Below are 27,142 nucleotides of genomic sequence, written 5' to 3'. Positions count from 1 at the left end.
CCTATTAGGTTACCATAAAAAAAAAAAAAAAAAAATAATAATAATGAATAGGCTATCCTCAGGCCCATACCCAACAATAAATTGAATATAAATAAGCAATACTAGGAGGCAAAACCAGAGAACAAATGTTCAAAGGATCCTTAGCCTATCAAGTTAAATATAGAGCTTCTACATGAACTCAACCCAGAGAACATGATTATGACCACACATTGGCAAATTAAACAGACCACTGTACTAGCAATGGGCTAACAGCAGGCAATGAGGAAAAATGATAAAAAATCCCCTCAGCTGCCACTAGATGCTGGCAGATTAAAATGTAAGATACACTTTTTTATACGGAGCCAAATGTATGTAGACTGGTCTGCAGGGTAGACTCCATGAGGATATTACAAAAAAAAAAAAAAAAAAAAGTTAAAGGGGACCACAAGTACATGCACTTAAACACATGGTCACATAACCCCAAAGACTTAAACTGTTTATTAAAGTAGTAAATCAAATACTCCCAGCTCTCTCCAAAATAACCGACACCACAGGGTTAAAATAAAACACACCCTATATACAAATCAGCCTAACGCAGGTGCGAGAGAGCAGGGCTAAAGAGGCTTAAGGCGCAAGTGCAATTGCCTGATAGTAAACAGATCATCATACCGGAGAGAAAAGCCACTGATTAGGACTTAGCTACTATCCTCCACTCTCAGGAATGCAATGTGCAGCCATATACACCACCATATTCTGCTATCCTTACTAGGATACATGAATCTCAGGGAACTGTGTAGTACTTACAGCGCGTGTTTAATCTCGCAAAAACACACAGTAGAGTCCATACACATTGAGCACCTGTTTAGCCCGCCTTCCATCGCCGGCTTCAAAATTTCAGATTTTAAAAATTTGCATCCGCTTAGTGGCCGGTTTGTTATACTCTGAACTTAGACATTACGGTACTTTAATGTACCGATCCTAAATACTGCTGGAACCCTCTCCTCCTATTGCACAGAATAAAAAAGTCCCTGACTGTCCAGGAAAACTGATCATATGAAAGGAACCCTTATTAACATGGGTAGTCTCACAAATCCCTTGTAAATTTCCCATAAAGAAATTTAAAAAGGCAGACACTTAACGGCATTGTCCTCCTCTGTTTTTATTATACAGCTGCTGAGGGATAATTAAGCCCATAAGGCCCCTCAACTCTGGATCCCACATACTGAAAAGCCCGAGTCTGACCACTAAGACTCGTAGGTAGGCTAAAAGGCGGCATAAATTTTTGTGACCGATTTTCATCAATGTGCCCCGCCGCAAAATATCCCAAATTTGTGAATATAAATACAATACATACACTCTTCCTGAGGGTAGCAGGTCCCTGACTTCCTTCCTGATAAATAAGGACTTACCCTCTAGAGTCCTCTGCTGTGTGGGGCAATACAGCAGCTGCAGGTCTGCCAGCCTCATCCGGCCACTGACAGGGACCTGAAAGTAAAATAAAGAACAGAATAACCAACCCTGGCTCTCTGAAGAGGTAGCAATAATGTTAGAAATAAAGCAAAGACAACCTCGCCGCTTTCTAACTGCTATCAGCCACCATTACTCTTACTCAAGAGATTGCTATGGACACAGCATTACCCCAATCCTTGCTTGCAGGGAAAAGTACTCCTAAAAGGATTAAAATCTTCAAGCACCGACTTCGCACATCCTCCATTGACAGAGGCAAAGAGAATGACTGGGGATTATGGAGAAGGGAAGTTACACTCAACAGCTTTGCTGTGGGGCTCTTTGCCTCATCCTGCTGGCCAGGAGTTGAATATCCCACTAGTAATTGGAATGACGTTGTGGACTCTCCATGTCATAGGAAAGAAAATGGCACACTCAATTTAAATGATTGACTATACCTCTATAGATTTGTTTGCATGCAGTTTTGATTCAAATTTTCCCCACTGGTTATGAGAAAACAAAAAACACAAGCCACATTGTGTCAATATATTTATTTGTAGTATTCCAAGACTCTCATAGAAAATTGCCTGATGCTTAAGTCTAACTGTCAGCAGCAGCTTTCTCCTGAGCTCTGAGGAAACTTGCTTTTTTCTGTGCAACGCGGTCTTTCCTCTGTGCCAGAGACATTTTGGCACGATTCCACCTAGGGGGATGAAAGGAGACAATGTAAGTATGTAACAGTCCGTGCAGTCACAATATATAGGTCTACAATGCAATGCGCCCCGACATAGAAAAGAACGCAAAACTTTACATATGGCAACGTGTATAGTTTCCATAAAGATTCAAATTAATCATTAAAATTTCTCACAACTGTCTATATCTATCTATATCTCTCAATATAATACCTCTTCTTTTTAACTTCTTTCTTGGGTTTCTTTTCATGTACAGGATTCTCTCGAATGGTAGCATGGGCCTTTTTGTAAATTTCTTCAATCTAGAAACAAAAAGAAAATCACAGTAAATTTTAAAGTCATGCAACGCTCATATAGAGCAGTTGCAAAAACATGGAAGGTTTCACAATATGCATTTTACTAGTTTATGTTCAGGCTACACATTGCTAAGAGATATCTAAATATACCCCTCATTTATTCAAGTTAGCCTAGTTATGCGATCCAAAAGTAGTACTTAGAAACCTCTGTTAAAATGAAATTCTGCACTTTTAAAAAGGCACATAAAACAAGTTGAGATCTGTTCATATCATAAAAGGGCTAATTAAAAATAGTTTGAATTAAAAAAAAAATTTTTAAAAATTGCTGGCAACTTGCAAGTATTTAAAAATAATTTTTCAAAAATAAACAAAATGAATTGCATAGCTAGGCTGCCTGGAGAAGCCAACTCCACCCCCACCCCCTTATCAATGTTTAGACACAGGTATAGTATTTCAACTGTTCACAGCTTTTAGGTATGCTCCAGCAGATAATCCCTATGCACTTTTGCATTCTACCAAATGATACAGCCATAGAAGGAAATTGTGTGTGTGGGGTTAGAGCTAAAACTAAAAAGCGTTAATGGTAAGGCACTGCAGTATACATTTCCAGGTAAAGTAAATCATATTTTGTCTCTATCCAACTTGTTTTATGTCCCTTTAAGGAAGGACAGAATTTTACAAAAAGGAGTATTAGTAAAGGACTTTTATATAAAAATTTAATTCAATAAATATCTACTTTTACAAGATACGACTCCATAAACATTTTTCAACTAAAAAAGGGACAGTCTACTTTAAAATGTTTTTTGTTTAAACAGATTGATAATCCCTTTATCATCCATTCCCCTGTTTTGCATAACCAACACTTACATTAATACACTTTTTACCTCTAGAATTACCTTTAAGCCCCTGCAGACTTGCCCCTTGTCTCAGTGCTTTGTTTTTTAGATTTTTACCATTTAGATTTTTAGCCATTAAGTGCTGGTTCTTGTGAACCCATTCTCCATAGAGTGCACACAATGTTTTCTTTATGGTACACAAACTAGCTCTGTCAAAAGAATTAAGCGGGGGAGAGGAAGGGATGGGGCCCTAAACTGTGGAATATAAACTAGAGGGGAACCCTACATTAATTGCTTGGAGGGGAGCCTCCACATCACAGAAAATAAAAAGGTGGATAAAAAAAATAAAAATTTGTGACTGGCTGCCAGTAATATAAAAATTACACCGCCCCCACTCTGCTACATAATTCTACCCGGCTAAGTTTAATCTTTAAAAAGACAATCTACTTGATTTTTTTTTTTTTTTATGATTTAAAAAGATAAACACCTTACTACCCATTCACCAGCTATGCACAACAGACACTGGCCTAGTTTGCATTGAGTTGGTAAAGTTTAAAAACTAGTGGGAACAAAAATTCTTCATAGACTTTAATGGAGATAAAAAATAAATAAAAAAAATCACCAGTTTCCAAACCGCCACCTCAATGGAAAGGAGACCATTGTTATTCTAATATACTTTATAACAGGAAAATCTTTCCCTAAAATCGTATCAACTTATTTCACTAGATCAGTTGAATTATTGAAAGCCCTAGAAGTGCATCCTCAGAGATTTGCAGTAAGCATTTCCAAAAACTACTGCAGGTCGCCTCGTCAGTGAATTTTATAAGATTTTCACAGCAAGACAGTGCTAGTTCATAAGTTTCATATAGATAACATTGTGCTCACTCCTGTAGTTTATGAACCAGTAGTAATTGGATACAAAGCACTGAGATAAGAAAGGTAAAACGTATATTAATATAACCTTGTTATGCAAAACGGGGGAGAGTAATAAAGGGGTTATCTATCTTTTAAAACAACTAAGCAAAATTGTTAACAGAAGTTTAAAATTCTGTGCTCTATCCAATCCATTACATAGAGGTTGTGGGAGGGAAAAAAAAAATTCACTTTAGATATAGGGAGATACAGTAACATATTGTACCCTTAAATGTTAAATCTGAAGGTTTATAGAAAACTATTCGCCCTCATTTTATGACCTACCAAGAAACTATAGTCTACTCTTAGTTCATATGGTCCCTCTGAAATATCAATACTGTTGGCTCCATTGTCATTATATTTGTCCATTTTTTACAATGGACCCGTAAGTAGCCCTTTTACCTAGAATACCTCATACTCTCCAATTTGGTTCCAAGAGCAGTGGATATACTTTCCTCAGGGAAAACTATCATTATGAATTACCATATAAAGGGATATTTCTAATGTGGATATTCAAAAAAGGTTTTTCCAATGCACAAGTATTATGCAGCTACACAAACCCAGTCTGATTGTTTAATTTTAGGCATGTTATGTTATATTGAGATGCTAATGGATTGTACACTTAGAAAAGAGAATCATACATTTCCATTTGCAAGTGTTACTTAAACCTCAAATGTAAATAAATAAAAAATAGATAATCCCTTTATTACCCATTCCCCAGTTTTGCATAACCAACAGTTAAAATACACGTTTTACCTCTGTAATTATCTTGTATCTAAGCCTCTGCAGACTGCCCCCTTATTTCAGTTCTTTTGACAGACTTGCATTTTAGCCAATTAGTGCTCACTCCTCAGTAAATTCACGTGCGTGATCTCAATGTTATCTATATGACACATATGAACGAATGCCCTCTAGTAGTGAAAAACTATTCAGATTATAGGCGGCCTTCAAGGTCTAAGTTGGCATATGAACCTCCTAGCTTTCAACTAAGACCAAGAGAACAAAGCAAAATTGGTGGTAACAGTAAACTGGAAAGTTGTTTAAAATGACACGCCCTATTTGAATCATGAAATTTTTTTTGGGACTTGCTTAATGTCCCTTTAAGTCTATCAAGTAGTTAAACCACCTTAAAACCTAGATTTAACATTTACTGGTCTCTAGTTTGGGCTGACAGTTTTTTGTTTTGCTTTTTTAAATAAAACCTATAGATTTCAGAGGATTATTAGAGCAGTCATGACAAACCCCCATTTAATAAGCCACCCTACACCACAAACAAGGTTTCTTAAGTGGTTTAAGCGTTTTATTCGTAATAAAAATGCTCTCTTAATCATGAAAGAAAAAAAAATTGGGTTCAATATCCCTTTAAAATGCTTCTAAAACCATACATGGATCTTTGCATCAACTCATTCTTGGTACAGATGGCTCACTGGCTGACTAATTCAGCAATATTGGTGCACAGTGACACATCCATTAGACAAAAAAAAACAAAAAACACCCTCTTAAAAAAATAACACCCTGCACACCTAACGCTCCCAGGAAATACAAAGTGTTTCAAGGTGCATATGACTCAAATCGTTTACGGTATTTAGACTACATACACTATGGACCAAAACACAAAAATTGCATCAGATCAATGGATTGGCTTTGCAACCTATATAAAAAAGGTATTACATCTATAATCTATAAAAGATCATCATCTACTAGCTCATGCAGTAACAACGCCCTCACCTGGTCTGCTGTGACGCCATTCTTGATGTACTGAGAGAACTGTTTCTTGTACGCATCCTCATCTTCCTCTATTAGAAGGCGCATGTAGTCAGACACGTTCTGACCCATAATGTGTTTACGGTGGACTTCAGCGTTGAACTCTTTGCTCTCACAGTCGTAGCCAGGGAAACGCTTGGTGCTAGGGAGAAGCACTAAATGATTAGCAAACGCTCCTCTCCAAGGGATCACTGCCCACAACCTACAGTAATCTAGACTATATAATCCCGTCTTTAAAGAAACATTACATACAGTAGAACAGCATAATCAAATGCTTTAAAAAAAAAAAATTAAATCAGCAGATTTTTCCAAAAAAATTTCAGTTTGTCTCCTGTATCATGTGACAGCCAATCATCCAGACTCATAGGTATGTACTGCAATTGTGCACAAAATAGGCGTAAACTATGTGCACTATAAATGCCAGTAATAGGCCATAGTTTAAGGAACATAATGACAGGGAGGGAAGAACCCCACTCACAGTCTGCCCCATTAGAGGTACTTGTAATAAACTTAAAGGGATAGAAAAGGTCAAAATTGAGATGTGAATAGATGAGTTTTAATTTATCCTAGAAGCATTTTTGCAATATATGTCCATTAGCAAAAATGTTTCTAGCAAAAAGTTATTTTACCATCAGCAGCATACAGACATATGTTAGCACCCTGTGCACCAGCATTCAAACACCAACTTCTCAGAGTTAGTAGTGGCTCATATGGCACAAATTAAAGAGGCATGAAAGGCAATTTTTTTTCTACAAGCTTTTGCAAAGTTTACCTGCAGGCAGATAATCAAATAACTTATTAAATATTAGCCGTTCCCTTGTATTGGTCACTTGAAATCTGAATCTTTTCCAAACCCTCATTTAAACGAATTATGCAGTCCTATGATTGCTATCGGAATAGGTAAGAGTGCACGCACCTCCTGCGCATGTTCAGTAACTGCTCACATCACTAAAATATAACTGGCGACATCACCGGTATTTTCCGCTTTGCTCGCCGCGTGCACAGGCTACATTTTGAAAAAGCGGCACTAGTTAAAGTCGCCTGTCATCGCTTATACTGTGAAGACACAGTGCTCTGGTCTGCTGCACTACTACTATAACCAACAATCCCGCTCCGATTACGCAGGCCTTTAGTAAAGTATTTTTATCGCACATGCAACTTAGTCCTGAGAGAAGTGGTAGAAAAAAAAAAAAAAAAAAAAAAAGTATGCACGTGCATATAACAGTACACAAAGCGCATGCGTTCAGGAGCGTGCAATTGCTTCTCTTATGTAAATGTTATACTAATAAGCGCTTAGCTGCATTTTAAATACAAATGCATGGACACACAGGGGACTGAGGTTGGCACAGAGAAAGGAGGGATAAACTGCTTATAATTTTATTAATTTGCCAACTTTGTTTTCAAAATAAGGTATGCGATTTAATATCGTTTAGACAATAACTATACGGGAGAATCTTTAATTGTGTAACATACTTCCTTGCATGGCCCTTTAAAGGGACACTAAGGTCAGAGCATGCAGTTTTAAGAGACTTAAATTTACTACCATTATCAAATAATGCACAGACCTTTTACATGCACACTTTCTGGAGGCACCAGCTACTGAGCATGTGCACAAGTTCACACGGATTGGCTAATGGATGTCAAATGATACAGGGGCCGGCAAAAAAAAAAATCTGCTTATTTGAAATTCAGAGTTAGTAATTGCATTGTCTTTATTATGCATTTGTTATTTATGCAATTGAACTGCATTTAAAGGGATACTAAACCCATTTGTTTCTTTCATGATACAGATAGAGTATGCAATTTTAAGCAACTTTCTAATTTACTCACACATTTCTTCGTTTTCTTGCTATCTGTATTTGGGGGGGAAAAAAAGAGGAGAAAAAAAAAAAAAGAAATTTAAGCTTAGGAGCCGGACGATTTTTGGTTAAGCACCCTGGATAGTACTACATTTAGCCACCAGTCAGCAAGCTCTACCCAGGTGCTGTACAGAAAATGGGCAGGCTACTTGTTTACTGCATGAGCCCAAAAATGCTTAAAATTGCATGCTCCATCTGAATCATGAAAGAAACAATTTGGGTTTAGTATCCCTTTAATGGTCCTTTAAGTCTTTGCTGACAATAATAACCACCGCCAGCTCTAAGAAAACATGTCTGAATCCTGAAGCCCTCGTTGCATGTAGCATATGCCACTGAAAAACAGTAATAAAAAATTACTATTAGTATTTTTGCTAATGAAAGTATGTTGAAAACATGTTTAATTTCATTTTTTACCTTTCTATCCCTTTAACTTAATTGTTGCTTTTGCTGCTATCAGTCCCGTCTTGAAACAGTGGAGTAACATCAGTTTGCTCAGTTCTGAGGGAATCATCATCTAGCAGCAAATATATCTCTCTCTCCTTTGTGAGGATCCGAATGTAGAAGTAGGTGGCTGCTTGTGCTGTTCAGAGCTTTTACCGAAAAGATCCAAACGGTACAAGCAGCCGTCTACTTCCACATTCAGACCCTCACAAAGGATCATGAACAAATATAATATAAATATATAAAACACAAACTGCTAGGGGTGAAGATTTAATTTGCTTTAAGGCTGCTTTCAAAATATTAGTATGCAGACTTAACTTTTGTTCTCTTGGTTTGTTACAATATATTGATACTGAATTTGTTACATTGCCGTATTCCTGGCATGCAAATTATAATATCTAGAGTACATATGAAGTTCTTACAAACTACTGATATTTGGATGATTTTGTATTAGAAGCAGATATGCATTACATGTATAACATATCACAAAGATATTTAAATATTGTATATTGCATTAGAAATTAAGTGATGGAAAACGTCACAGGTTTTAAAATCCGGTCCAGGATCTAAGCAATATTTTAGATGGACATTAAAGGGCCATAATACCCAAATGTTTGAACACTTGAAAGTGATGCAGCATAGCTGTAAAAAGCTGACTAGAAAATATCTCCTGAACATCTCTATGTAAAAAAGAAAGATATTTTACCTCAAAAGTTCCTCAGTAGCCACCTCCCATTGTAAAGTATTTCTAAGCAGCATTTTAGTGTGTTTGTCCTGGGACATCTGAAGGGATGAGCATTGTGCACTCTCATCTTATTTCACCAATCAGGTAAAGGAAGTTTACTATGAAATCTCATGAGAGTTACGTCAAATCTCATGAGATCACAGTAAAAGTTCATGACCTCAGCACTGCTGATGCTGATTGGCTGCTGTTCATTTCTTTAAATTTTTTTTACCTGCAGCTGGGAGAAGCTGAGTATAACTTTTTACACAGAACTTACTCTGCTGAGGAGATTGTGAGGTAAAATATCTTCCTTTTTTTATATAGAGATGCTCAGGTGATATTTTCCTGTCAGCTTTTTACAGTTAAACTGCATCAGTTTCAAGTGATTTAGCATATGAGTATTATGTCCCTTTAATTGATCACTTCTAATAAAGATGCGCTGTAACTAACTTTTAAATCTAGCTGTGCCATTCTAATAACCCAATGCTATGGCCGCCCACTTCAGAATATTTTTTAGTGAGCTAACTGTACGGTGCTCTAGCTACAAGAAAAAAAAAAAAAAAGCCATAGTGCTAGAGCGCCAATTGGAGAACAGTTAAAACAGCTCACAAAAAATATAAGTTTTAAAGTGGGCAGCTATCAGATGATGCAGAGGAGGGGTGGTGATTTGGGGTATTTAAAAAGCGTGCCAGAAACTACATTACTCACCTGTGAGGAATGGAGAGGCCGCCATCTACTGCTCCTTTCAATGCGCCAAATACTTTGTTTCCTGTGGTAGTTCTGGTCAGACCGGCATCCAAGTAGCATGAAAAGGCACCAGGTTGACCATCAATGCTCTCCACATTGTACTCGTCACCAGTCACTTCCACTTGGCCTTCATAGATTTTGTCAAGGCCAAACTTGTTAAGAAGCTGCATAAAGTTTGGCAATATTAGTATTCTCAAGAATGACCTAACAGAACCTATTAGTGTGGTACAAACTCTGCAGAACAACCTTAAAGGGACAGTCTACACCAGAATATTTATTGTTTTAAAAGATAGATAATCCCTTTATTACCATTCTCTAGTTTTGCATAATCAATTATATTAATATCTTTATTTTTTTTTACCTCTGATTACCTTGCATCTAAGCCTCTGCAAACTGCCCCCTTATTTCAGTTCTTTTGACAGACTTGCATTTTAGCCAATCAGTGCCGACTCCTAGGAACTCCACGTGCGTGAGCAGTGTTATCTATATGAAACACATGAACTAACAGCCTCTAGTGGTGAAAAACTCTCAAAATGCCCTGAGATGAGAGGCGGCCTTCAAGGGCTTAGAAATTAGCATATGAACCTCCTAGGTTTAGCTTTCAACTATGAATACCAAGAGAACAAAGCAAAATTGGTGATAGATGTAAATTTGAAAAATGTTTAAAATTACATGCCCTATCTGAATAATGAAAGTTTGTTTTGGACTAGACTGTTCCTTTAAAGGGACATGAAATTTTTTTTTTGCGATTTATAAAATTTGCTTCATTCCCTTGTTATCCCTTTGTTTAAAGGCATATCTAAATAAGCTCAGTAGTTGTGGATTGGTGGCTGCACATATGCCTCGTGTGATTGGCTCACCCATGTACATTTATTCAAAGGATATAAAGAATGAAGCAAATTAAATAGAAGTAAATTGGAATGTTGAAAATTGTAGTCTCTATTTGACAGTCAAACTTGGCACTCCAGAGGTTTTGGAACTACATTTCCCATGATGCTCAGTCAGCATGTCTGTTCTATCTGAATCAGTTAACTTATTTTGGGTTGCATGTCCCTTTAACTAGCAGCTGGCAATAGAAACAGTCCACCCTGCAGACAAGCCACCCAACAATCGCCTCTGACTAAAGCAAGTGTCAGAAACCTTGGGCCCCCAGATGTTTTGGAATTACATTTCCCATGATGCTGAGACTCTTTAGGCTGTCTGAGCATCATGGGAAATGTAGTTCCCAAACATCTGGGGGTGCAAGGTTGCTGACCCCTGGAGTAAGGCTGAACAGTAAATCTAATCAGATAGGAATCAAACTACAACTATTTTATATACACTGTAAAGTTCCCCGATTTGGTGCAATACAATAAGGTTACGTGTTATGGACCTTACACACTGATCAAAACTCAAATTCACATTATATACAGCTTCCTACTGCAGATGAGAACCAAACGGCCCATCTAACCTATCCATGTCGCCTACTGAAATAAAAGTTTGAAGGGACAAAGTGCAAAAAGAAAATGATTTAACTCTAAAACACCCTAATGCACTATTCCTTGAATACAACTATCAGGTTAAAGGAACGGTCAAATCAATTTCTCTTTCATGATTCAGGTAGAGAATAGAATTTTAAACATTCCAATTTACTTCTAATTTGCAACATTTAGATATCCTTTGTTTAAGAAATAGCAATGCACATGGTGAGCCAATCACAAGGCATCTATGTGCAGCTACTAATCCTATCTAGATATACTTTCAGCAAAGGATATCAAGAGAATGAACTAAATTAGATAACAGGAGTAAATTGGAAAGTTGTATAAAATTGCATGCTCTTTCTAAATCATGAAGAAAAAATGTGGGTTTCATGTCCCTTTAAAGGGACAGTCAAGTCAAAATTAAACTCAGGATTTTAAACAACTTTCCAATTCACTTCCATTATCTAAATGCACACTCTTCATATGAGCACTTTGAGGCACCAGCTCTTATTGAGCATGTGGAAAACTGAGCATATATGAATATGCATTTTGTGATTGGCTGTCACATGATGCATAAAGAAAATGTAACTGACATTTGTCAAAAAAAAATATATATAAAAAAATATCTACCACTTATTTGAAGTTAAAACAAAGTGCTTTTGCATTGTCTTTATTGTTCATGTATTAATTATGCAATTCTACCGTGTTTAGCAGTGGTCCTTTAACGCCTACAAAACGGTTAAAGCCAAAATTCAGAATAGCAATGATCTACTAAGGCCAAGGCAGCGGTTAGCGACCTTGGCTCTCCTGATGTTTTGGAACTACATTTCCCATGATGCTTAGACAGCCTAAAGAATGTCTAAGCATCATGGGAAATGTAGTTCCAAACATCTGAAGAGGCAAGTTTGCAGACCCCTGGCCTAGCGGAACTCATCTGGTAAGACAGACAACAGCTGCCTCCCAGCAGTGCATTGTGGCTTCTGAACCTATTCAGTTATGTTTTTCCACACAATACCAAGAGAAGAATTGATTGCTCTGAATCATAAAAGCTTAAAAAGGGACAGTTTACTCCAGAATTTGTTTGAAAACATAATCCCTTTAGTACCCATTACCCAGTTTTGCATAACTAACATGGTTATATTAATACACTTCACCTGTGATTACCTTTTAGCTAAGACTTGCAGACTTCTCTTATCTCAGTTCTTTTGACAGACTTGCACTTTAGCCAATCAGTGCAGACTCAAATAACTTCAGGGGAGTGAGCACAATTTTTATTTTTATGGCCTGCATGAACTAGAAGTGTCTAAATGTGAAAAACTGTCAAAATGCACGGAGATAAGAGGCAGCCTTCAAGAGTTTAGAAATTAGCTTAAGCCTACCTAGGTTTAGCTTTCAACAAATCCCACCAAAAGAACAAAGCAAGTTTGATAAAAGTAAATTGAAAAGTTGTTTAAAATTGCATGCCCTTATCTGAATTATGAGAGTGTCCCTTTAATTTAGGTTAATCTTTGCATTTACAAGACATACTGTACATTCTTGAATCCCCTTACAGCATTTGTCCAAACCAATTCAGGACTAGATTACCAGTGGAGCGCTAATTTATTGCGTACCTGTAAATGAGCAAATTTCACCCATTAACAGACGCGCAATAAATAACCAGCCATTACAAGTGGCTGGTTATTGCTACTGCAAGCTTGAGGTAGCAATTAGCGCTCCAAACATTAACCAAAGATCAAATCTCTGGATACATTTTCTAAATTGCACTAATGTCCTGAAAATACAGTGGTGTAGGGTTTTAAAATGAAAAACCATGAGCATTCTTATTTTTTTAAAGCATAACTGCACAAAGCAGTTAATGGGTTAAAGTTGACAGGTGTAGTATGTTAGAAAAAATAAAAAGTAATTATATATTCATATATAATTTAAAGTAACAGGAAACCCCAAGATTTTCCATTCATGATTTGGATAGAACATACAATTTTGAACAACTTTCCAATTTGCTTCTATTACATTTCCTTAATTCTCTTGCTATCCTTTGCTGAAGGAACAGCATTGCTCTATTGCAGCTAGCTAAACACATCTAGCTAGCCAATCACAAGAGACAAATGTGTGCAGGCACCAATCAGCAACTAGTGTAGGATATGTGCGTATTTATTTTCAACAAGGGATACCAAGAGAACGAAGCACATTTGCAATTAGAGTGAATGTAAAAAAGTCTTAAAAATGACCTGCTCTATCTGAATCATGCAGGTTTCATTTTGACTTTCCTATCCCTTTAAGATCTGCTGCGTGACTTATACCCTTAGCTGTGCTAGGTTCTCATGCAGTGTCTGACGGCATGAGAATGAGGCTCCCATTGGAGACTATGGAAGAATTCTCTCATGAGCACAATGCGAAGTCACGTTAAACAGTTAAATTAAAAAAAACAATTACTGCTCCTTGTGCACACTGATGCCCTGAAGAGTTAAAAGTATGAGGATAATTCATTTAGATAACGTTACTCTTAGTTTGAGTAATGCGCCTCAATCAATAAAACTAGTGAACTTTTAAGGTAACTAAGATCTTGCATTTCTTTAGCCAATATCCTGCATGCGCTAGTATAAAACAGTCACTTACCCTGCGAGCCAGCAGCAGGCCTGTACAGTAAGCTGCGGCATAGTTGGTGAGCCCACATTTGATTCCGTATTTTGGCAGCTCATGAGAATAAGCAGCACCAACTATCATGTCTCCTTCAATTCTGGCATAAGCAATCTAAAAAAAGTCAGAAAATATAAAGAGAAAAATGTTGAAGATTTACATAAAAAGTGGACATTTACAAATTCCTAGACTCTCAAACTGCAGTCATCTATAGCACTATTTTTTTTATATGGGATATTCCATGGTTAGTCTCGGTCAAAATTAATTTGACAGATTAGATGAAAGTAGAACAAACTGATTTGTGGACAACTGAACCAGTTACTCAAAAAACAGTTTAAAGCAACGGTAAAGTTAATCGATTATATTAATATTTGTAAGTAGATAATGGGCACTTCATCAAAATCATTGTAAATGATAAATTATATAAATAATTGACCTTTCATGTTATGCATTGCACTGTTCCTCCGCCCGTAACGCATTGTCTCTGTTCAATGACAAATCACGCTGTAGCCAATCTTATCGCGCCCCCTTTGGCATTCAAATCAGGTGGAGTTATTAACTTGCTGGATACGAAAGGGGGCGCAATACAATTGGCTACAGCATGATTTGCCATTGAACAGACAGACTATGCGTTACGGGCAGAGGAACAGTGCAATGTGTACGTATATTATATAATTTAGCGTTAACAATGATTTTGATAAATGAAAGTGCCCATCTAACTTTTTTTTTTTACAAGCATTGTTATATTAACTTTATCAGTACGATTTTAAGCTGCCCTTAATGGTTACTCACTGTTGAGCTTCCTGTACACAGGCAGGTATAAAATCTAATTTCAGTAGGTCACTTTAAAAGAAGGCTGGGGCTATCTACTCACAAAGCAACAACAACTGTATTTGCTTGTAAATGTATTTACAGAACCCGACAGGACTAAATACGTGTATAATATTTAGGAGACCTGGCTTAAAAAGATAAAATCAGAGCTAATGTGGATTTAACAATCTAAATTAATAATTCATGTTAAAGAGATAGTCTAGTCAAAAACTAACTTTCATGATTCAGATAGATCATGCTATTTTGAGCAAAATTTACTAATTTACTTCTATTATCAATTTCTTTGTTGTTTTGGTATCTTTAATTTAAAAAAGCTGGAAAGTAAACAGAAGGCGGCCCATTTTTGGTTCAGCACCTGGGTAGCGCTTGCTGATTGGTGTCTAAATGTAGCCATCCAATCAGAAAGTGCTACCCAGGTTCTGAACCAAAAATGGGCTAGCTCCTAAGCTTAAATTCCAGCTTTTTAAAATAAAGATACCAGGAGAACGAAGAAAAAAAAATTGATAGCAGTAAATTATAAAGTTGCTTAAAATGGCATGCTCTACCTGAATCATGAAAGTTTAATTGTGAATGGATTTAGGCTTTAATCATTAAAAAAGGTACATTAAACAGATTGTGACATACATACACAAAAAGACGCACTCAACCAGGAAATGAATAGTGTAATAGCTTGTTCTATGGCTAGATACCACCCTAGAAGCAGCCTCTTTTTGCTCAACCTGTGCCTTTCACGGAGAAGAACTTATGACCCTGAGGGAAGTCTCCCCAAGAGTGATGTGGGAAACCAGACGTAGACCCGTTGCTCAATCTGCTTAGAGGGATAAGGCTGCACCTCAGACGTGGCCCTCACTAGGCCGAAACTTATGTCTCAGTGTTTGCAGTTTCTCTCGTTCAGAGACGAATTGACTGGTATGTCTAGAGTGGAATGTATTTGGTCAGAACCACACTGATATACTACAGGAAAGTTGTACTCTGCGAAAGGCACATGTTGAACAAAAAGAGACTGCACCCAGGATGGTAACTAACCTATGATACTGATCGTTCCCAGGTTGAGCGGTTCTCTTTTTTACACACACACATACAGACCGTTTACTAGTTTAACCATTTGTTTTTTCTATTTCAAACAGTGGTAGTGCAAACTGCACAAGCTTAACCCTGCTACATATCCATCCCTAATTGGCACCAGCACAGCTGATAAGATACTGCAAGACCATGCAAACTCTTTAACAGAATGACAGCAAGAAGCCTAGAGAGGAGTATTATAATTACAAGGTTTCTGTCCTTTCATCATAACCAACATCAGACAGCCACTTCAATGTTTACTTTGACTAAAAGATTTCAGTGAAACATCACAAACACAAATGAGTTGAGAAGATACCTGGCAGATGATGTCTCTATTAGTGACACGGACAATCATCCTGTACTTGGGTGTATTGTATTTGTTCTTGTCCTGGATGACCAAGCGCTTGCGAGCATAGTAGTCAGTCTTGCCCTCTAGAAAACAAAAAATAAAAGTAAATCACTGTAGCAAAGAAAAAACCATAATCACCTGCAACACTGAACAAGCTTACTAACCTCTCCTTCTGCGGAACTTGACCTGGTACCTCTTGAAGTAAGCCTTGTTCTTGACAACTTTAACAAACCCCTATAGAGGGAAAGCATGAGTAATAAGTTTATACACCACCAAAAGATGTATGAAGAGCTGAGATTTATAAAAGCATGTTCCCTACACTTATGGGAGATATCTCACAATATAACACTAGCGTTCAGCATGACGTATACTTTATAACTACACAGGACTGCAAGTCTTATACCTTTAATGAAAGGAAAAAAGCACCAATAGTATGGCACTATTTTTTTTCTTAGTTGGAAAGCCCTATAGAGCAGCTGAATTTAAGGGGCCTAAGTTAACTACATTAAAGGGATACTAACCCCAATTTTTTTTCTTTCGTGATTCAGATAAAGCATGTGATTTTAAGCAACTTTCTATTTTACTCCGATTAATTTTTTTTTTGTTCTCATGTTATCTTGATTTGAAAAATCAGTAATGAAAGGTTAGGAGTCGGCCCATTTTTAGTTCAGCACCTGCTGATTGGTTTGCTGCATTTAGCCACAAATCAGCAAGTGCTACCCAGGTGCTGAACAAAAAATGGGCCAGCTCTAAAGCTTACAGTACTGCTTTTTCAAATCAAGATAGCATGAGAAGAAAAATTAATAGGAGTAAATTAGAAATGGAATCATGAAAGAAAAAAAATGGTGTTTAGTATCCCTTTAAGAGCTCATCAGAGACAGGCAGTATTTCCAACAGTTAAAGGAATTGGCTATTTCCAGCTACACAGGTCTCTATTTAAACTTAATTGTTATAGTAAATTCCCAGGACCATAAAATGTGTGCTGAGAAAAAGTACCAAGCATTAAAAAAAAAAAATGATACAAGTTAGACTCCTACAATTAAACAATATTTAATAAACTTTTATACAATAACACATATACATGACATCAGGTGAGATCCCCAATAGTGACAGCTTGTCACAAGCCATAAAAAGATGCAGTACTGTAATGTTGTACCTATTGCATTTACAGTCAGAAGATTAAGCATTTATTGTATACAATTCACCTTCAAAGTAGCTAAAAAATAGTTATCCTAGTCCACAATTAAGGGAAAGTGCCTTAAGCATTGCTAAAGTTCATGTAACTCCAATAATAAGCATTTATATAGAGGTAATATAGGGACACTAACAGTGCAGTTATGTTTGTTATTGGAAATGCGCAATTACACTTGTATTTAATCCACGCAGGAAGGGTAACATAACTAATTTTATTATGTGACTGTTCGTGGGAAGCAGCAGCAGCAGTCAGGAAGGAGCCAGCTAGTGAGCGGTACAGCAGCCATTAGGCCACGCTGGAACCCTGCAGATCTCCTATTTCTATCCAACACCATCCTCATCATTAAAACAATGTCAGCGGCATCAAACCGCACAGCACATAGTAGGGAACATTTATGTATTTATTGTTGGGTAAATTACTCCGGTTTACTGACCATTTCGCCGCGATTTGTCCCGTCGGGGTGAGGACCGGAGAGTCACAGCGCAACGTAAGGGCGCTGGAGGACTGGGAAAAGGCCGTGCGTGGTGCGCCTGCGCAGTAAGTAGGCTGCGGTCGGTCGAGATGCGAAAAGAGAAGGATCCTGCAAGAGGAGAAGACGTGTGTTTATAAAGTATGCTGCCACCTGCTGTCCGGAAGTCGGAAATACTAGGGGCTTTCTATAAAAGTGAGTTAGGGCCACGTATTATATGTTTATTATACATAAGGTTTGTATGTAAATGCTTTTGACAAACTATATCAATTAAACAAGATATATTAGTATTATATAAAGGAACAGCAGCTCGTTTGCTTTTGTAGCAGCTGTGTGTTATTATATTATAATAAGATAACAAATAGAAATAGATGATCATGTGACTTCAAGGTAATCTGCAACCGCGCCTGTGCAAGGATGTTTGTTCACCTTGATAAATCGTTTGCGTTAATGCTTCTTAATTATTATTTTTTAAAAGTGGTAAATAGATTAGTTAAATATAATCCCCAACTGTCCGATTTTCACGGGACAGTATCTGTCCCGCATTGCTCCATGCATTTAAAAAAAAAAAAATGTGAGGTTTAATATTCCTTTAACAGTCTCATCTTATTTCTATCACCCACTATATTAAAGGGACAGTCTATTCCAGGATTATTATTGTTTAAAAAGATAGATAATCCCTTTCTTACCCATTCCCCAGTTATGCACAATCAACATATGCATATATATTTTTTACCTGCGATTACCTGCTTGTATCAAAGACTCTGCAGACTTCCTCCATATTTCAGTTCTTTTGACAGACATGTATTTTAGGCAATCCGTGCTGAGTCCTGACTCATAAATAACTCCACAGGAGTGAGCACATTGTTAGCTATATGGCACACGTGAGCTAGCACTATCTAGTTGTGAAAAACTGTCAAAATGCACTGAGATAAGAGCATACCTCCCAACATTTCAAAATTCAAAAGAGGGACCCCCTACGCGGCAAAAAAATGAAATGTGGTGGGCGGGGCTTAAAAAATCATAAGACCATAGTAATATAAATAAAATTCTAAATAAAGTCATATATTTTAATATACAGGCAGCAAATCAAACACAAGCTCAAACCACTGGTATGGCTATGTGAGCTATGTAAATAATAAGCCTTTGTAAAGACATTGCTAAATATTTTGATCTTAATTGGACATTTAATAATACATTCTTTAAAACTGCTCTCTGCATTCACCATTAATATTCTAGATTCTGGCCTTTAAAGTCAGCAAAAATGCACAGTAGCACACTACATAGCATACACTTATACATGCAGATACACACACACTACATAGCATACACTTATACATGCAGATACACACACACTACATAGCATACACTCATACATGCAGATACACACACACTACATAGCATACACTTATACAGGCAGATACACACACACTACATAGCATACACTTATACAGGCAGATACACACACTACATAGCATACACTTATACAGGCAGATACACACACACACACACTACATAGCATACACTTATACAGGCAGATACACACACACACACACACACTACATAGCATATACGTATACATGCAGATACACAGACACTACACAGTATACAGTTATACATGCAGATACACATACACACACTACATAGCTTACATTTATACATGCAGACACACACACTACATAGCATACACTTATACATGCAGATACACACACACTACATAGCATACACTTACACATGCAGATACACACACACTACATAGCATACACTTACACATGCAGATACACACACACTACATAGCATACACTTACACATGCAGATACACACACACTACATAGCATACACTTATACATGCAGATACACACACACTACATAGCATACACTTATACACACACTACATAGCATACACTTATACATGCAGATACATACACACACTACATAGCATACACTTATACATGCAGATACACACACACTACGTAGCATACACTTATACATGCAGATACACACACACTACATAGCATACACTTATACATGCAGATACACACACACTACATAGCATACACTCACACATGCAGATACACACACACTACATAGCATACACTTATACATGCAGATACATACACACACTACATAGCATACACTTATACATGCAGATACACATACACTACATAGCATACACTTATACATGCAGATACACACACACACACACTACATAGCATACACTTATACATGCAGATACACACACACACACTACATAGCATACACTTATACATGCAGATACACACACACTACATAGCATACACTTATACATGCATATACACACACACTACATAGCATACACTTATACATGCAGATACACACACACGACAACACTTACACATGCAGATACACACACACTACATAGTATACACTTATACAGGCAGATACACACACACTACATAGCATACACTTATACATGCAGATACACACACACTACATAGCATACACTTACACATGCAGATACACACACACTACATAGCATACACTTACACATGCAGATATACACACACTACATAGCATACACTTACACATGCAGATACACACACACTACATAGCATACACTTACACATGCAGATACACAGACACTACATAGCATACACTTACACATGCAGATACACACACACTACAACATAGCATACACTTACACATGCAGATACACACACACTACATAGCATACACTTACACATGCAGATACACACACACTACATAGCATACACTTACACATGCAGATACACACACACTACATAGCATACACTTACACATGCAGATACACACACACTACATAGCATACACTTATACATCCATATACACACACACTACATAGCATACACTTATACATGCAGATACACACACACTACATAGTATACACTTATACATACAGATACACACACACAGAGTTATGGATACAGATAGACACACACTACATCATATATGAGTATCTGTAATTCATTGTATGGGGTCCTGGGGTTGGCAAGCACATTAGCTGGCAGTCTGCGGCTGCCACTGTTCGTTACCCTGGTATTAGCACTGCTCATTGTATAAAACTGAATGCATGCTAGTATTAGCACCAGGGGTTAGACATCATCACTACCAGAGTTAGGTTAGAGAGGTCACCATTTTCCATGGTCAGAGTGTATACAGCTTTCTTACTCCTGCTTAACCCACACACCATTCCTTTATCACAGGGAATCTAACAGGTATCTAACCCTGTCAGAGTAAAGTCAGCTGCTTCTGAGTATGGGCCCAACAGAATTTATAAAAAAAAAAATTTTTAATGCCTGGGGCAAATCGGGACAGATGGCTAGCAACCCGGGACAGGGGGACAGACCCCTAAAATCGGGACTGTCCCGCGAAAATCGGGACAGTTGGGGGGTATGTAAGAGACGCATTTCAAGGGTTGAGAAATTAGCATATGAACCTTCCTAGGTTTAGCTTTCAATAAAGAATACCAAAAGCAAATTTGATGATACAAGTAAATTAGAAAGTTGCTTAAAATTGCATGCCCTTTTTGAATCATGAAAGTTACATTTTTGCTAGACCGTCCCTTTTAGAGCTGGGCTACATATATAAGATCAAAATATGATCTGTCCGACGGCGCTAACTGCCAATACCCTAGCTCCTATAACAATTGGGTCTCTAGATACCCAAAGGAGAGTCAGAAAGAATGGGGATGTGTTTAGGAGCGCCTATTGAAAGGCTGGGTCTAAAATGAGGTGTGTGAACTGAAATATGTCAACACAATGAAAGGATCTTAAAATTACCCAAATTTACAAGTGTAATGTAACATATAATTATCAAGTTTAATAAAACATATGATTATCAAGTATAATATATCATATAATATCAGCAGGTGATCACAAGTTAAAAAGCTTAAAAGTATATGGATCCATAATACTTAGTAAAAACAGTCCATAATGACATAATGTAGGTTCAATAACAGAGAATAAAAAAGTCAGATATAAAAAAATAACAATACAACAGTGCACAATATGATACAGTGAGAGATTACTGTATAATGATGTTATAGAATAAAATATAAAATATATGAAAAACAGTAATGGATTGGAGATTCTAAAAACGAAAAAAAAACAGTGAGAATAAGGGTCGTGGAACCAGGGAAAAAATGTGTATACCAAAAAAATGTATGTGTATACCAAAAAATATATATAGGTGGTTGTATCAAAGATAAAAAATGCAAAAAATGTGGAAGTCCAAAAGATAAAACAAATTTAAAAGTTTATGATTTATAAGTCAATTGCAATGTCCTCGTGATCCAAATGTCAATCCAAAATCCTGTGCATCAATTCAGATGTGAAGAATTCAGTGTAAACAAAACAATAATGTCATAAGCCAAACAGTCAAAAAGCTGTGAACACTAGTTAGCAATAGTGTATGCAACCAGACTTCATAAAAAAGTGTGATATAAAAACCATAAGTAAAAAATAAAATATAAAATCCTGTGAAAAAATATATTTAAGGTGATCCAATCCCTGTAAAAAAAGGAAAATACAACATAGGGCAATAATGTTTAAAATAAGCTTACAATAATAGGAATAAAACTCACCATATATGCCAACGCATTTCGGCCCACCAATAGGGCCTTTTTCAATACTGATATATGGTTGGTGAGATTGCTTGTTATATACCTGTATGAGTTTAGAAAATTTGCGCCAAAATTTCTCAATTTGCGCCAAAAAATTACCTTTAGGCCCGGAAGTGGAAATAAACCGGATGTGGAAATTTTCCGGTGTTAATGGAAAAAGATTTAACCTAATTTGAAATGTAGTAATATTTTGTTCCATCTTATCCTAATGTGGTAATGATAGTGCCTTCTTATATAGATATCTTTGTAGTCTGATTATGTGGCTTGATACCTATTATTTACCTTTCAACGTGTAAAACCGGATATCCGGTTTCGCCGCTAGACCGGAAGTAGATGAAAACCGGAAGTCGGCTAGAACCGGATGTTGACTAAAACCGGAAGTCGGTATATTTCGTCAAAACCGGAACTAGCCTGGATGGGGGTAGACATGTGTCTAAGAAGTGATCATTATTGGAAGGGACTGACTCTTAGTAATATTCAATAGTTGGTATACTGAGTTGGGATATAACTTAGATTATACTCCTATTATTACAGATAAAATTACCATGTGAACTCGTGATGTGGTATCTGTATCTTATGTGTGGTTTTGTCTACAATCAACGTTGTAAATAATGAATAGTAAATATATACTGAGTAATGAATATAGTCCTGAAAATGGGAAATAGAAATCATAAATATTAATGAATAATAGATAATAGAGCCGATTGGTATGTGGGTTCTCTAGGTTTGAATCTTATACATAATCTGAAGTGTATACGGGTCATTGGGATTCTGACCTGTCTGTGACTTCATTATGGCATTGAGGAATTGGGTAAATCCAGACTGCTAGACAGTAAAAAGAGATCAAAAATAAAAATTTCCAAAATTTTTAAAAAACATTATTAAAAACATTATCTAGAAGACGACAAGAATCGGGGGAGTACATCTCCTGATCATTTTTTATAATGGATGGAGTAAGCTCTGGAAGTAGTTGGGACCTTAGATGGAACTTCTGGCCCAATTGTGAGGGAATATAGGGTAGTGTCTTCATGCAGATTTCTGTGTCTATTACAAAGGTGTTATGAGTGTTCCATATATGGGGGGTCATTCATTTCAGATGTAATAGATGGGATAAATCCTCCTTATTGTTGAGGCCCTTTGGGTAAAGACAGTCAAGTTCGTAGATCCATCTTGATTCTGCTACAAGAAGTTTCCTTTCATAATCGCCACCTCTCCAATTCGGTTTGATTCGTTGAATCCCATAGTAGCTGAAATCTTTAAGACAGCTGTTATGGTGAATGGTGAAGTGTTTGTACATGGCAGTTTCAGTGTTGCCGTGTTCAACTTGTAAGATGTGTTCTCGAATCCTGTCTTTTAATAGTCTTGAGGTTTGGCCCACATATTGCAGTCCACAGCTGCATTGGATTATGTAAATTACACCCTTGTTTGTGCACTTTATGAGGTCTTTGATTAGATGTTCCATCCTAGAGTTGTTAGATTTGAATTTCTTAGTTTTGAGACCTCTTTTGCATGCTTTGCAATTAATGCATAGGAAAAAACCTTTGATCGTTTTGCCAAATACATCTTGTACTCCTATTTTTCTGGAGCGTGGAACACTGGGTGATAACATGTTCCTTAAGTTGTCTGATTTCCTATATATGAATTTTGGTTTGTCTGCCAGTGTCTCCCCTATGGTGTCGTTGTTTTTTAATAGAGGCCAGTTCCTTTCAATTATTCTCTCTATCAGGTGTCGATTTTCACAGTATTGTGTGATGAATGCTACATCAATAGTATTCTTGTCATTTAATCTCTTGTTTTTCTTATCTTTATATTTGAGAAGTTCGTTACGATCTTGTTTTCGTACTTCTTTGATCTCTTTGTCTATCATTTCTTCCTCATATCCTCTTTCTATGAAACGTGCTTTGAGAGTCTCAGCTTGTACCTCCCATAGGTCAGGATCTGAACAATTCTTTCTCAGTCTGAGTAGCTGTCCCTTGGGGATGTTTCTTTTCCACCTGGAATGGTGGCAGCTATTGATGTGTATATATTGACTACAGTCAACGGGTTTGAAGTATGTTGATGTTTTAATTTTATTATTTTCGACTGTGATCCTAAGATCTAGAAAGGTAATCTCTGAGCTACTTATTTCGTGGGTGAACTTGAGGTTATGGGTGTTATTGTTCATAACCACAATGGTATGTTCCAGGTCTTCTCTTGTGCCCTTCCATACCATTAAAATATCATCTATATATTGATGATATAGTACCAGGTCCGCGCCTGCTGGGCAGCAATCCCAGAAGATTGATTCCCATTTGCCCATGTATAAATTGGCATAGCTAGGCGCGAACCTGGTCCCCATGGCTGTGCCACACAGTTGTTTGTAGAAGGTGCCATTGTGGTTGAAATAATTATGGGTTAAAATATAGGAAATCCCTTCAAGGATGAAAGTTTTCTGAGTGTCTGGTACACTTGGGTCTTTATTTAGAAAGTATTGTACCGCCTCTACACCACCCTCATGGGGTATGCTGGTGTAGAGGGAAGCCACATCACAGGTCACGAGTAGATAACCCTCTTCCCAACTTATATTATTCAGGATGTTGAGTATTTGTGTGGAATCACGTATGTAGGATGGAAGTGTTACAACGTACTTTTGGAGGTTTTTATCTAAGTACTCCGATAGGTTACTGGATAAGGAGCCGATCCCAGAGATGATAGGTCTTCCTGGTGGTTGATGAAGTGACTTGTGTATCTTGGGTAGATAGTAGAACACTGGTGTTATAGGATGTTTGATTCCTATGTACCAAAATTCTTTGTTGTTAAGTATGTTGTTCTCATAAGCTTCTCCCAAGATGTCATCAATCTCTTCCTTAAATTGGACCACAGGATTGTTGTTGAGTTTTTCATATGTCTCTTGATCGGACAGAATTCTCATACACTCCGCGTCATAGTCAACTTTGTCAAGGACTGCAATGCCTCCTCCCTTGTCCGCAGCTTTGATTACTAGATTTTTGTTCTTCTCCAAGCTTCTGATGGTTCGAATTTGGTTCCTTGATAGATTTTGTTTATGTTTGGAAAGTTGAGTATGGTTTATATTCTTCAGTTCGTTACAGACTACAGTTTCGAATGATTCAATGGCACTTCCTTTACTCGCTGTCGGATAAAAAGTAGATTTGGGCTTGAGATCCGTATGTTGGTAGTTGTCATTGTTGGATTGCGTATCATTGGTAGAGACTCTCTGTTGGTATTCCAGTGGAGACCTCATGTAATGTCGTTTTAGTGTTAATTTCCTGACGAATTCTTTAATATTAACAAATGTTTCAAATTTGTTAAAGCCTTTGGATGGTGTGAAGGAAAGCCCATAATTCAGGATGGAATTCTCCTGTTCAGATAGAGTGGTAGAGCTGAGATTGTATATCCCTTTAATTGGTATTGTTGGAGTTCATCGTTCTGGTGTCTTCTTTTTTGGTTCTGTTCATTCTCTTCCCCCCTCTCTTACCTCTATGATTTTTCTTTTTTCGTTTGGGATTTGAGGATCGTCTGAGTCTGACATCTTTCTTTTTGTAGTTGTTCTTTCCAGCTCTTTGGTAGTGTTATGGTGTAGTTCTAAAAAATGATGATTTCTGGAAGATGAGGCCAAAGGACTATCAACTGAGTCCTTGACGCCTATTCTGCTGTTGACATTTCTTTGTGTGTGCTCCACACGTGGGGTTCTCCATTCTATGTCATCACGATGAGATGTCATCCCGGGTGTGTGGGGTATGTTCCTCTGATTTTGAGGTTCCTGGTTGGAGAAATAACGGTTCTGATTGTTGAACCTTTCCCCTTGTTCTCCATTTTGTGGGTGGTGGTGATATCTATTTCCATATGGAGGTCTTCCATATCTGTTCCATCTTGGGGACTGGTTAAAACCTTGATTCCACCTTGGGGACTGATTGTATCCGTATTGGGGTCTATTCCCTTGATTCCATCTTGGAGGTTGGAAATTGTTCCTTTGGAAGATGGGTTCTTCATAGTAGTATGGAATATACCCCCTTGGGGGGTTTCCTTTCAGGACTGGATGGGTAATATTCTCTGTCCTGTTGTCATGTCCTGTGTGGTGGGTTCGTGTTCCTATTGTCCTCCCAATTTTCTCTTGTTCCATTGTGACGATGGGAGTTCCAATGACCTCTGTATTGCTGTCTATTCAAATTGAGGTTGTATCTGTCTGTATTCCAATTCGAATTGGTATAGTGTGGTCTGATTTCATGGTTATCATAGGTGTCTCTTTGTTATGTTCATGATGTTGATTGTCTCCTCTGTAGGGATGTGATTTAGATCTGTCTTTCTTGTATGTCACTGTAGTCCATCCTCCCTCATTATCCTTATGTGGGTTACTATTAGGGCCAATAGATGGTTGATTTTCCATATTCTGTTCATTGTTGGTGTTGTTCTCATCTTTATCCAAATTTATCAAAAGATTGAGTTCCCTATTAAGTTTCTTGCTCTTTTTCAGTGTGATGTCGTCCCTAATCTTAGTGATTTTCTTATCAAGATTATCTTTTTTGTCTAAGATTTCTTGGGTCTCAATGACTAGACCATCTGGACCAACTAGATCATCTTCATTCTTTTTGATGTCTATATCTACCTGTAGTAGTATAGCCTCTCTGTGCTCTATAATAGCTTGCATGAGTGACCTGGAGGCTGTAATGAGTGTGTCTGCCCATTTTTTATTAAAATCTGGATTATCGGTCTGGAAGGCACATTCTTTTCTAACAATAAGCCCTTTCGGGATAATGTTAAGGTCCAGGCATTTTTTCAAAAAGGTGATCTCTGCTTTAAACTTAAC

At 37.3% G+C, this 27,142-nt stretch overlaps 1 protein-coding gene across 1 annotated transcript; it reads right to left on the bottom strand.

Annotated features, from left to right (window-relative positions):
- Positions 1-1,961: 1,961 nt before the first annotated feature.
- LOC128644009 (60S ribosomal protein L5-A) lies at positions 1,962-17,803 on the bottom strand. Its single transcript, XM_053696775.1, has 8 exons — positions 17,664-17,803; positions 16,200-16,269; positions 16,003-16,118; positions 13,773-13,907; positions 9,658-9,860; positions 5,890-6,067; positions 2,331-2,419; positions 1,962-2,128 (listed from the first exon to the last, which is right to left on the bottom strand). Exons 1-8 carry the CDS (start codon positions 17,664-17,666, stop codon positions 2,026-2,028), a joined length of 897 nt encoding a protein of 298 aa, XP_053552750.1. The 5' UTR covers positions 17,667-17,803; the 3' UTR covers positions 1,962-2,025.
- Positions 17,804-27,142: the final 9,339 nt, after the last annotated feature.

The sequence above is a fragment of the Bombina bombina genome, unplaced genomic scaffold (assembly GCF_027579735.1).
Source record: "Bombina bombina isolate aBomBom1 unplaced genomic scaffold, aBomBom1.pri scaffold_654, whole genome shotgun sequence".
NCBI lineage: Eukaryota > Metazoa > Chordata > Amphibia > Anura > Bombinatoridae > Bombina > Bombina bombina.
This window is presented reverse-complemented; position numbering and strand designations above follow the sequence as displayed.